At 36.0% G+C, this 13,336-nt stretch overlaps 1 protein-coding gene across 1 annotated transcript; it reads right to left on the minus strand.

Moving 5' to 3' along the window:
- Positions 1–8,772: 8,772 nt before the first annotated feature.
- Positions 8,773–13,020, minus strand: LOC310733071 (colipase-like). Its single transcript, XM_083553950.1, has 3 exons — positions 12,888–13,020; positions 12,586–12,708; positions 8,773–9,119 (listed from the first exon to the last, which is right to left on the minus strand). The coding sequence occupies exons 1-3, from the start codon at positions 12,984–12,986 to the stop codon at positions 8,979–8,981; spliced, it is 363 nt and encodes a 120-aa protein (XP_083410076.1). The 5' UTR covers positions 12,987–13,020; the 3' UTR covers positions 8,773–8,978.
- Positions 13,021–13,336: the final 316 nt, after the last annotated feature.

Here is a 13,336-nt window from a genome sequence, read left to right on the forward strand (position 1 = left end):
GAAGGTGCTGAAAACATCCAGCAATAATCTATTTTATTCAAGTATAAATTGATAAACTTTAACTAAATAGTCTAAAAGGTCTATTAAAACCATGTTATCTTAAGTAGACAATAGTAACCCTGAAAAAAAAAAGATATAGTATGTATTATAAGAAAGAGACTAGACGGAGAAAGATGGCACAATCCCATGAGGTGATTATGCAAGAGTATGACACTGCAGGCTGTAAGTGATGAATCAAATTCATTATAGGAGAAAAGAAAGAGAGAGGGAGAGAGAGAGAGAGAGAGAGAGAGAGAGAGAGAGAGAGAGAGAGAGAGAGAGAGAGAGAGAGAGAGAGAGAGAGAGAGAGAGAGAGAGAGAGAAAGATTTCAAAAAAGTGTCGTGAACATCTGCAAATAATAACACTATCACAATACATATATCATTAACATTGCATCAGATTTGCAAAAACTAATTTAAAAGTCAGGTTCCTGTACTTCTATACTGTCCCTATGTACATTATACACACTAATACACTAGGAATTTTTCATTTATTAACAAAAATGATTCAAGGATTAATTCTCCCATAATCTATGTGTTATAGTTATATAAGAATACGGTAAGATAGATTCGTACATTTATGTGCATATTGAAGTCACACTGTAATAAAATAATTTACTCACAAGCAAACAGTGAACCTTAAATATTATCATTAAACCCACCTGAAAACTATTATTGCTATTCTGCACATATAACAATACCTGAAGCTGTATCCAAAACCTTGTTAAACAGCAAGGATATAATAGGAAACTTTCCCTTGTGCCTCCAAGCAATTCAGTTCATAAACACAACCTCAGACATAGACACAATAAGCCACACAACATTTCATCATATGAGAAAAAAGAGAAGTGTTGTGGCAATGAGTACCTTTTCATTTTAGACACAGATATTTGTTGGGCAAGCTTGAAAAGTTGTCTCTCTTGAGCAGTGCTGATTCGTGATCACCCTTTCAATGAAAAAATAACAAGCCCAGGTCTTTTCAGCACATGGTATAGATCTGTTCAGGTTGATAGATGAATCAGTAAAGTTTTTTTTTCACAATAACAAGAAATAAATTTTTATTGTGTCCATCCTCAACTCAATTGATTGCCCTACACATATTGCTACTAGTGTCCATCGATTGCAGCCCTGACAAAGCAAAGGAAGAGCAAAGCCTTAATGAGCCTCTTCTATGGAATTACACTTTCTACATATCTGATGGTTATCTCATTTTCGCTAACATGAGCTGCTACATTATGAAAATTATGGTTCTAGGGAGTTTTGGTTAAATTCATTTGACAATTATCTAGAATTGTTTATATAACACTGAGGCAGCATTTAAAGTTGTATGAATACTAATGCTTACATTTCCTTATTGCTAGTTTTAGAAAATGAAGCAAAGCTTTATTATAGCAGATCTTCTTTGAACATAGAAGGAACATTATTTTTGTAATGTTGCAGCATAACCTTTTTAGAATTTTTGGACTTCCTAAACAGTTTAATTATGTTCTCTGTTATCTGTGAGATATTAGCTGATTGGATATGTGATATGATAAACAATTCGCCATTAATGCTTTTAACGATTACTTTGCCAGGGCTAATTTACATAAGAACATTTTTAAACATCCTTAAATCTTAGGTGAAGCAGCTTTGTAACAGCCAAGGCTTAGAATCTTCACGATAGACTTTGACCTTTGCAGTTTTCCAGAAACAAGGTGCAAATCGTTTTTTGTCTTTTTTGTCTTTTTTACTATAAGAGAGAGAGAGAGAAAAAAAGCTGGTGAGAGAATGGTTGTTTATAGTAGGTATAATTTCTGCTCCTTGGCTAAGAATAATCTTAACAGCTAATCATTGGGCAGAAAATCAGCAATAATAAAATAAATGTACTCCAGAGAGCTCATGTGCCACTATTTGCTTGTTTATTTTGCTGTAATAAACTGCTTAGGGAAAAGATAAAAACAGGGAAATTAATTTATATAGTCTTCTTGTATCCAAAGATGGAATCATGACAATGATTAAAATGTTGTTTATGTAAAATTCAAACTAACTAATGAACCTATAAGAACATATTGTTATGCCACAGCATGATAGAAGAAAACTCTTGCTTCTTTCCTGATAATATTAACTATCATGCCTTCAGTGACACTGAAAAGGTGAGTATCTGGACAAGAGTAAAAATTAATGATGGCATTACGTTCTTCTCCCTAGGCATCTGTGGATATTTGCCAAACAGTATCACAAAAGGCAGATTAAGTGTGTGAATAATATCAATGTTCCTGTGCCCTTCAATCATATAAAATTGCTATTAGTCAGACAGTAGCAGCTGCCCATAAACAAAAACACTGGCTGACAGTATTGCTGTCATTAGATGTAACAGATGACTGAAAGAAGAGTCTGGGCATTGAGCCCAGCCTATCTATCTTTACACAGCACAGACAGATGAGAGCCATTAACAGGTCAAAGGAGAACTATTATATCACGACTCTCCAGTAAAACTGGATGTTGGAATGGTAGTATTCTGTTGACTGAGGCAGTCCTGTTGTTCATCAATGAACATCATCCAGAGTTTTCTTCCTTCTCTTTTTTTCCCTACAAAATTAAACAGTGCCCTCTCATGGCCCATTACCAGCAGAGTAGTTATTCACCTAACTAGGGTCAAGCCTCATTTTCTTCACAATAAAATGGCATTGAACTTGTCTTTTATTTCTGACCGTCTACTATTCACAGCTCGTTAATGATTTTTATCCAGAAACTCAATCGTTTCATTAAACTGAATGATCTTTCAGAAGTACCTCAAATTATTCCCTTCAGACGTCAGATCAAAGAGGAAACTGGAGCAAATCTTGAGGCTGAGAGAATAAGAAATCCACTGAACGGTGAGCGCCATCAGATGTATCCAAGAGGTGAAAGAAAATTGGTCCCAGGCTGACGTCGAAGCCGCAATGCTGTAATCAGGCAGCAGAAATCTGTAGGGAGGTCAAAAGAGCAGGCAAGAATAGACCATTGATCTGAGAAAAAAGCCCTCACACATACAAATGAACTCAACAGGAGCTTGATTCTGCTTTAGTCAGCACTGTTGCTAATTATCCTCAAGAATATGAAAAATACTGCGCAAATAAATAGACAGTTGTGCAGTTTAAAAGTCTCGAGCACTGTCTGGGGATCATTTGGAACTTTTTACATAAGAAAATGTTTCATTTGCTATTTTAGCACATTTTCCAAATTTATTTGCATGATCTTGATCAATCCGGTCACACATAGTGTAAAAAAATACAAGAACATACCAAATACACTATAAGGACAAACGTTTGTGGACAATTAGACATAAGGTTCGTGTGTGCTTTTTGAAAATCTCCTTCCACATTTAGTCTACATTTGCTGTTATAATAACCTTCACTTTTATGGGAAAATGTTCTACTAGATTTTGGAGTGTGATTGTGGAGATTTGCGCTCATTTACCCACAAGGGGGTTTGTAAAGAGAGGTACTGATGTAGGGTGAGAGGGCCTGTGAGGTGAAGTCAGCGTTCCACTTCATTTGAAACTCCCAGTTTAAGTAAAGGGAAAATGTCAGGCCATTGCATCCAAAGATATCCAATATGCATAATTGGGAAAGAAATACGTATGACAGAAAAGTCAGGTGTTCCACTACAGTGTAGCAGAGATTCCATTGTATTATGAAATTCAATGTTTCAAGTCATTAAATCATTGTATTTGAAGGAGGTGATAGACCCCTATAAAGAGCAGATTTATTGTGAGAAACCAGAAGCAATTTATTATTTATTAACAGTATTAAGACAGTTACAATATTTAGCAACTGTACCAATGTTTACCATGTGTCAGATGTAAATGTCAACACTGGTCCAAAAGTAATTTCTCATGTCTGTGCATACTGTAAAGTCATAAGTGTAAAATTAAATAAAGGTGCCATGGATATCAAATTTGTTCATGAATGCAATTACTGTTGCTTTCAAAATTGCTCCAGGGTTTTAGCGCTGACGTTTTGAAATATTAGACATGATATACAACACAAGTGTTTAATGCTAGCTTGAGGGATACATAACGCACAGGCTGCTACATTACCTTCTGGAACATGCTCGGTGTAGAAGTCAAAACAAATAGATGGAAAATAAATCTATGAAACAATCATGATTCTAACATTAGATCTTTAGGTGGACTCGCCACTGAATAGAAAACTATGATGCGCAAACAATGAGAAAATAATGATTTTTCGAAAAAGTCAAAAAGACACATTCGTTTAACTTTTGGACCCAATTTAAAGATGCATGTCACTACTAGTCACTTGTCACTTCTTAAAAATGCCTCGAATACCCCAATGCACAAATAGACAGTAAACAGCTAGGCAGAACGGTGGTAATGAATACAGAATAGACTTGTTCTTGTCTCTAATCATGAAATATTCAGCAGCAAATAGATTAGTATCCAAGTATGCTTTCCAAGTTGCTTTATTTTGGTAAATGCAAAATGTAAGCTGTGTAGCTAGCACAAGCTGCTTTTACCAACAGACAAACCTGTTACAAGAACAAGGAATATAAGACAAGAACAAGGCATATAAGACTGATAAGAATGGAGCACATCTAAACACATATACTGTGATATATGGATTACTGTTACAATTTTGTTTCTTCATATTATATATTCATATTCATACAGTGTGATGAGGAGTAATCTAGTTATCATTCACGAAGGTCAGTAGTTCCGTGACACCTTTTTCAGACCGTTTTTTTTTCTATTTAATAATGGGCCTAGTTAAATCAAAGCAGTTATCCTAATGAACATGGGTATATTGCAACATGGGTTATAGTTTGTGTAGCATACTGTATGCATGTAATGTGGAACTAAGAATCCAGTGGCTACTCTGCGCATGGTGCTCTGTCAGTGCATGCTTGCCAGACATCTGTTATTACATTAAACAGCTGAAGCTGAGCAAAGCATTTGCCACATGACAGCTTCATTTACCATTTTGCAACCTCTGCAGACAGGGACGCACTATATTCTTTCAGCTAAGAAGTCTAATTACATCTATTACAGCAATAAGCATGCAAAGATAAATTGAAGCAAATTAAGAAGCACAATAACCATATTAGTCATGTAGCAGATAGATTGCAGGTCCAAGCATCATCCAGCAACTGTCCTGTATTTTTCATAATCTCTTAGAATACTGTTAGAATATTTAAACACATTCTTTTAGACTGCATTAGACAAATCATGTGTAATTTATTTATGCTCATTGGTGTTAGTTAAACCTGTTAACCGTATTTTTACCTAAATGCAGCACAGGCTATTTAGATTATGTTTCCTAGCCATAACATGTTAATATAATATATATATATAATATATATATATAATATAATATAATATATATTTTATTACACTGTAAAGTAACCTATGATACACTTTTATGTGTTCATGCTAATCTACACTATAGTATTTTCCTTCTACCGCATGACAAGAATCTGTCAATATATAAATTATATAAAATATACAACACATTAAATATATATTTTTCATCTGTTTACTGCACAGTTGTAAACAGAAGACCCTGCATACAGGAATAAAGTAAATAGTACGGAGCAAGAGTAACTTTTTTACTTTTGAAGAACCAGTTTGTAATTTGCAGTGGCCTCTGTTGCCTGCAAGGTGAACTGCAGTCACAACATGACATTTATCAAGCAATTTCTTTCAAAGCTGGAGAAACCACAAAAGTAATCTTTATTTTGTGGGTAAACAACTAAATTGTTTAAACACTTTGGTTAAATGTTTCCACAGGTACTTTGTTGAGCTCTTTAGAGGAGAACAAAAATTAACCAAAAGGTGGACAGTTAAATTAATTAGCTAGACTCCAAAATTGACAATGTAAGGCATAAATAAACAATAATAAAAATAACTAATTAGCTAGCCACGAAAAGATTATCAACAAAAAATATATAAATATTTTAAGATCTGTAATTCAATTCAATACATTTTTATTTGTTTCGATCTTTAACAATGGACATTGTCTCAAAGCAGCTTTATACAGATAATGTGGTAAGAAAGAATGAATAAGATTGTCCTTAATGAGCAAGCTGGTGGTGACTGTGGCAAGGATAAACTCCCGGAGATGGCATAAGAAAGAAACCTTGAGAGGGACCAGGCTAAAGAGGGAACCCATCCTCATCTGGGTCAAGTCAAGTCAAGTCAAGAGGCTTTTATTGTCACTATGCACAGTGGTACACAGTACACAGTAAAAACGAGACAACGTTCCTCCAGAACCCCGGTGCTACACTAAACAACATAGAGCTACAACACAACACAAAGCTACATAAAGTGCATCGAGTGCAACCTAGTGCAAACAGTGCAGATGAAAAACAGTGCAGTAAGACAGTACAGACAGTACAAACAGACAGACTACAGGACAGACAGACAGACAGACAGACAGACAGACAGACAGACAGACAGACAGACAGACAGACACAATACACATAATACAAGATAGCGCCGACCAGTAAACCTACTGTATACTTTGAACATACAGTACTGTGCAAAGAGAACTATAAAATCTATAATCAAGAGTATATGTAAACAAACACTATGCAGTGCAAAAACAGCAGTAGCAGCAGTTAAAGGTGCAAAAACAGCATGTAAACAGTGTAATATGGTTAAGTATAAATAATAATAAATAAATGGTGGTGAAATGGATCGAGATGAGTAATGAGTGTGTGTTAAGTTCAGGTTGTAGTGTGTGTGTGTGTGTGTGTGTGTGTGTGTGTGTGTGTGTGTGTGTGTGTGTGTGTGTGTGTGTGTGTGTGTGTTTGTGTGTGTGTGTGTGTGTGTGTGTGTTGAGGAGCCTGATGGCTTGCGAGAAAAAGCACAGTCTGGATGTGACAGCCCGAATGCTTCGGAACCGCTTTCCTGATGGTAAGAGGGTGAAGAGTGTGTGTGACGGGTGTGTGTGGTCGTCCACAATGCTTTCTTGCTGATGGAGCTGGTGTTGAGTGACCAGGTGAGGTTATCCACCGGATGAACCTCCTGTCCACAACCATCTCTTTGGTTTTGTCAACATTCAGAGACAGGTTGTTGGCTCCACACCAGGTTGTTAAATGGCGCCGTTGGTTGCAGCCTCCCTAAACATGTCCCAGTCAGTGCACTCTAAACAGTCCTGAAGAACAGAGGTGGCTCCTGCTGGCCAGGTTTTCTCCTGTTTCAGAACCAGTTTCAGAACCGGTGGCACCGAATGTCCATTTATTACAGCTAAAGGATGTTGAGATGTGCAGTGATGTTGATCAAATGCCAACTGTAGTCCTGAGTAAGTGTAGCAGACTGTTGACATTAAGTACAGTCCAAATCCATCCTCAAAGCTCCTGTGTTACTCTGTTATTATAACCAAGGAAATAGGAACAAACATTTAGATGCAAGCTTTGCAAATAAGTAAAAAGCATAAATACGACTGTATTTTCTACCAAATATTAGTTAATGGTGACAAAGGTCACATTTTACAGTAAAATGATTTTACACAAATCATTGTGTTCATTTAAAAAGATCAGTTATAACCCAATCACTCTTACATGCTACATCAATAGTATTAGCCTCATGTTATTTCCAGACTGCACAGTATCATTGATTGAGTTGATTGAAATCGTTTTTTTTTACATCATTGTGAGGTACATTAACAATATCAGGTACAATTATGCAAAGATATACATAACCCTTTTACTGACCGTTTCAATGTAATAATAAACATAATCTAACAAAATTCATAAACATAATCCAGCATAAAATATTATAAGTGCCAGAAGATAAGCAGGTAAAGAAGAAGGTAAGCATGGTTATTGGGAATTTGGAAAAATTGAAGCAGTCATTCTGAATGACATCCTGCTTCCTTCAGTTGGTTTCCATTAAATTGTTTCTGGCCTCCAAAAAAAAGAGGATTTTGATAGATTGCTCATGATAAAGTGCTGTAACTCCATTTTGTGCTGAAGAACAGAGAAAATATGTAAACTTGGTCATGGTGGTTAAATCAGCTCGTTTCAGTACGGCCTGGCAGCAGCCTTGTGTGTTTTATTGAAAGTTTATTGATGCATTCAGGCTGTTTGAATTGTATATGAATGGCTTACAATAAACACGTATTGAATCTACTCTTCACCAACCTCTACTTCTTTGATTTTTACTTACTTATTATGAGAAAATGCAGGGAGATCAATATCATATTGGATCTCATTCATTGTATTCCATATTCAGTAGGAATCTTTCGAACAAAGATTGTGTATTGACTGGTTTTGTACAACGGTCTGTATACCTTTAGGACATAATGTCTCAAAACATAAAATAGTTGCTGTTTGGTTTAGGTGATTGATGACCCTTACATAGAGGAAGTCATTACATTATTGCAATTAATTGTTGCATTCCAATATCTTATTTGCCAGAGGTAATCAACCTTTAAGCTTATACTACTCTGATGTATGGGTGAATGAACATATACATGCCAAGGTACTGACAGTTTGGCACACTGGTACAGATTGCACACATAGGTTTAGCTCAGACACAGCAATTTGACTTGTGATTTTTGTAACATACTTTTATTGATTGTAATGTAATTCAATAGCAGAATGCCATGATGAATTGGTGTTATGCATTCATGAGCAAAAATCACCCTTTTACTTGGAGAGTGACAGTGTTTCCCTTGACCTTTCTATTTTAGATACAGTGGGGTGTTATACATAATGCTTTTGAATCTGTTTTCATTGATTGTCAATTGATTTTTATTTTCAAAATGTAACCAAAAACAAAGGTATCGCTTTTCAATATGTCAAGTTTGATGGTGTGTCACTGATCATTTTGACTTGGCCTTAAAGTAATCCATAATTTCCAATATATTTGCATGTAAATATTTTCTTGTATATTTAATGTAATGCCTGGCTGCAATATTCAGGGTTAAAGGTTGTTTTGTGTTGTGTATCGATCATTAGTTGTTGATAGTTATAGCCCGATGAGGGTCTACACACGTTCCAAAGTTGCTGTTGACAATGGATCCTCCAATGGACCAATCACCTTCACATTTAAGTCCAGCCTCACAAGTGCAATGGTAATATGTAGCATACAAGCTCTATATAAGGAAAAAAAAAACACTTAAATTAACAAAACCTGTGTGACTCACACAATATGTCACATACAGTAAACTACACACCAATAAAAAAAAAAAAAAAACACTTTAAAAAAACATATACCATAATTAGACATTAACAGTATATAACAAATTATAACAGTCAATAATTTTGGGAAGCTACACACAGTATATGTTTTTCTCCCATTGTGAGGATAGTCAGCTAATATAAATTCATGAAAAAGGTAAACAGACTCTCATTCATCACCTTCAAACTTTAGGTCATGCTATTAATTAGTTGGAATCCCCGAAACTTCTCAGAGCCAGCTGTAGGCTGTACTAGTACAAGTGCTTTAATGATTTTATTTCATCACTGTTGAGGGCAGTAAACAAGAGAAACATTCCTAATATTCATGTATATGAATCAGTGCCTCTATTTACTGATAAACAGAATAGAAAATGTGCAACAATTGTAAAAAAACAATAAATAAATAAATAAATAAATAAATATATATATATATATATATATATATATATATATATATATATATATATATATATATATATATATATATATATATATATATATATATATATATATATATATATAGTGAGGAAAATAAGTATTTGAACACCCTGCTATTTTGCAAGTTCTCCCACTTAGAAATCATGGAGGGGTCTGAAATTGTCATCGTAGGTGCATGTCCACTGTGAGAGACATAATCTAAAAAAAAAAAATTTTGGAAATCACAATATATGATTTTTAAACTATTTATTTGTATGATACAGCTGCAAATAAGTATTTGAACACCTGTCTATCAGCTAGAATTCTGACCCTCAAAGACCTGTTAGTCTGCCTTTAAAATGTCCACCTCCACTACATTTATTATCCTAAATTAGATGCACCTGTTTGAAGTCGTTAGCTGCATAAAGACACCTGTCCACCCCATACAATCAGTAAGAATCCAACTACTAACATGGCCAAGACCAAAGAGCTGTCCAAAGACACTAGAGACAAAATTGTACACCGCCACAAGGCTGGAAAGGGCTACGGGGAAATTGCCAAGCAGCTTTGTGAAAAAAGGTCCACTGTTGGAGCAATCATTAGAAAATGGAAGAAGCTAAACATGACTGTCAATCTCCCTCAGACTGGGGCTCCATGCAAGAGCTCACCTCGTGGGGTCTCAATGATCCTAAGGGAGGTGAGAAATCAGCCCAGAACTACACGGGAGGAGCTGGTCAATGACCTGAAAAGAGCTGGGACCACCGTTTCCAAGGTTACTGTTGGTAATACACCAAGACGTCATGGTTTAAAATCATGCATGGCACGGAAGGTTCCCCTGCTTGAACCAGCACATGTCCAGGCACGTCTTAAGTTTGCCAATGACCATTTGGATGATCCAGAGACGTCATGGGAGAAAGTCATGTGGTCAGATGAGACCAAAATAGAACTTTTGGGTCATAGTTCCACTAAACGTGTTTGGAGGAAGAACAATGATGAGTACCATCCCAAGAACACCATCCCTACTGTGAAGCATGGGGGTGGTAGCATCATGCTTTGGGGGTGTTTTTCTGCACATGGGACAGGGCGACTGCACTGTATTATGGAGAGGATGACCGGGGCCATGTATTGCGAGATTTTGGGGAACAACCTCCTTCCCTCAGTTAGAGCATTGAAGATGGGTCGAGGCTGGGTCTTCCAACATGACAATGACCCGAAGCACACAGCCAGGATAACCAAGGAGTGGCTCTGTAAGAAGCATATCAAGGTTCTGGCGTGGCCTAGCCAGTCTCCAGACCTAAACCCAATAGAGAATCTTTGGTGGGAGCTCAAACTCCGTGTTTCTCAGCAACAGGCCAGAAACCTGACTGATCTAGAGAAGATCTGTGTGGAGCAGTGGTCCAAAATCCCTCCTGCAGTGTGTGCAAACCTGGTGAAAAACTACAGGAAACGTTTGACCTCTGTAATTGCAAACAAAGGCTACTGTACCAAATATTAACATTTACTTTCTCAGGTGTTCAAATACTTATTTGCAGCTGTATCATACAAATAAATAGTTAAAAAAATCATATATTGTGATTTCTGGATATTTCTTTTTTTAGATTATGTCTCTCACAGTGGACATGCACCTACGATGACAATTTCAGACCCCTCCATGATTTCTAAGTGGGAGAACTTGCAAAATAGCAGGGTGTTCAAATATTTATTTTCCTCACTGTATATATACACACACACACACACACACACACACAAAAATTAAAAGATGTGGTAAAGCTTCCTGCTCTATTAGAACTAATCTGCTATTTTAGTCAATTCTAATTAGTCCAGGATATCTTATATTTAATTAAATGAATAAAAGTATTTAAAATAACTAAATGTTTACATTTTCTCCCCTTGGACATAATAATGGCACTCTGATCGATGTACTGTGTAATAAATTATTCCCTCATTTGTTATACTGACAAAATGGTTTCTCCTATTAAATGATAATTAAGGGTTCATTGACTGTTTCAAAATTAGGTGGTTACTGCAAGAGTCTTTGTTGAGTCGATTACATTACCTACGGAGAGAGTGTTTTGTCCTTAGCTTTTGTTAGCGTTTAATTTGTAACTTTTTTTTTTCTTTTTGTGAATACATTCAGTGACAGTATGTTTGCTATTATTAAATATTCAGTCATTACAAATACACAAACAAATGAATCCTGTATTTCAGGATGACCTGAAATGAATTACACTCACCATCCAGTTTTGTAGGCATAACTGTATACTTGCAAATTCATCATGCAGTTATCGAATCAGCCAATCATTTGGCTGCAGCGCAATTCATGTAGACACAGGTGAAAAGATAGCTAAGAACAAGTATCCAAGGCTAGCATGGGCACAGATTCACTGATAGTGGAAAGCTGAAAATTAGGACAGAAAAAAAATCACTGCTGGAATTCCAGTTTTCTGACTTTCCAGTGTTTGTGAGGGCTTCTTGTCATTAGCTGATTGGTATGGATTCTGATTGTGGTTTTCTGCTGTTGTAGCTCATCCACCTCAAGAGTTTTGAGCTATAATTTATATTCTTAATCTATTTGTTTCTGTAAAATTGCATTGTTGATTGTAAAAAGTGCTGTAAGTAAAATGTAATTGAATTTAATTACCAGCTCATATTATTCTGTCCATTCTCCCCTGCTCTCTCTAATAAAACACATTATGCAGATACAAGATATCAGTTTCTGAAATGCTCAAACCAGCCCCAACAACCATGTAATAGTTAAAGTCACATATATAACATTTGATTTTCTGATGCTTAATTTGAACATTAACTGAAGTTTTTGACCTGCATCTGCCCTATTTTATGCATTGCGGCTGCCACATGATTGGCTGATTGGATAACTATGTAAATACAGATTAGTCTACTGTGGTAGACAGTAAAGTTTTACTGGTCTGTAAATGTGTTTTACTGCCTGTTTTGAAAATTTACCTTTTTAGAACATATTTCACTCTCTGCAGATTGTGGGGCACAGCGAGCCAAGCTAGTAGCAGATTTCCGATGGCAACAGGAGCTCTTACACTGCGCACTGATGGCACACAGCTCTCCATTATTCTACAGAGTAGAGATTACAACAAGAAATACTAATATGCAAACAGATATATTCATTTTAATGTTTCCAACAAAGTAAAGGAACCACATGAACACTATATTTTAAGACACAAAAATAAAAAAGTATCTTACAAATGTAGTAATTCATTACAGCTGCTTCTCTTAGGTATTATTTCTCTTACCAGGTTGATGATAATGCCCCTTTTATCAGTAGTTTGAGGAGTGGTGGCCAGAGCCGTGGCCATCAGGCACATTGCAATCACTAACACAGCCCTCATCATGTGTCTGGATCCACTGAAGGTACTTGCACAGGTACTGCATTTTTTCCCCTATATATTAGACCTCCCATCCTGCACCATGCCCAGAGTTAACAAAGGTCATCTTTCTCAAATACAGCTAAAGTACATCTGTGACCAAACTCTAGATTCTTGACAGCTGTACAAACACGTCTACTTTTCCATTAGTCCATGTTAATGACAGAAGGTTTATTTCCCAACAGGCTCTATAATAAGAACTATATTAGTTAAGCAATATTTCTGCATTTCTGCATTTCAAAAAAACCACTGAAACAGACCAGGACTAAAACAACTAAAGATGTTGCATTAATTGCAAAATAGACTGAAAAAAGTTA

The sequence above is a fragment of the Silurus aristotelis genome (genome assembly GCF_946808225.1).
Source record: "Silurus aristotelis genome assembly, chromosome: 11".
NCBI classification, from domain to species: Eukaryota; Metazoa; Chordata; class Actinopteri; order Siluriformes; family Siluridae; genus Silurus; species Silurus aristotelis.

Bases quoted from the DNA above. Each gene is read 5' to 3' on its own strand.
- LOC310733071 (XM_083553950.1), bottom strand. From the start codon at position 12,986: ATGATGAGGGCTGTGTTAGTGATTGCAATGTGCCTGATGGCCACGGCT. The intron at 12,709-12,887 runs GTAAGAGAAATA...TCTACTCTGTAG, and splicing joins GGGGCATTATCATCAACCTG to AATAATGGAGAGCTGTGTGC. The intron at 9,120-12,585 runs GTAAATTTTCAA...TTCCTTATATAG, and splicing joins GTGAAATATGTTCTAAAAAG to AGCTTGTATGCTACATATTA.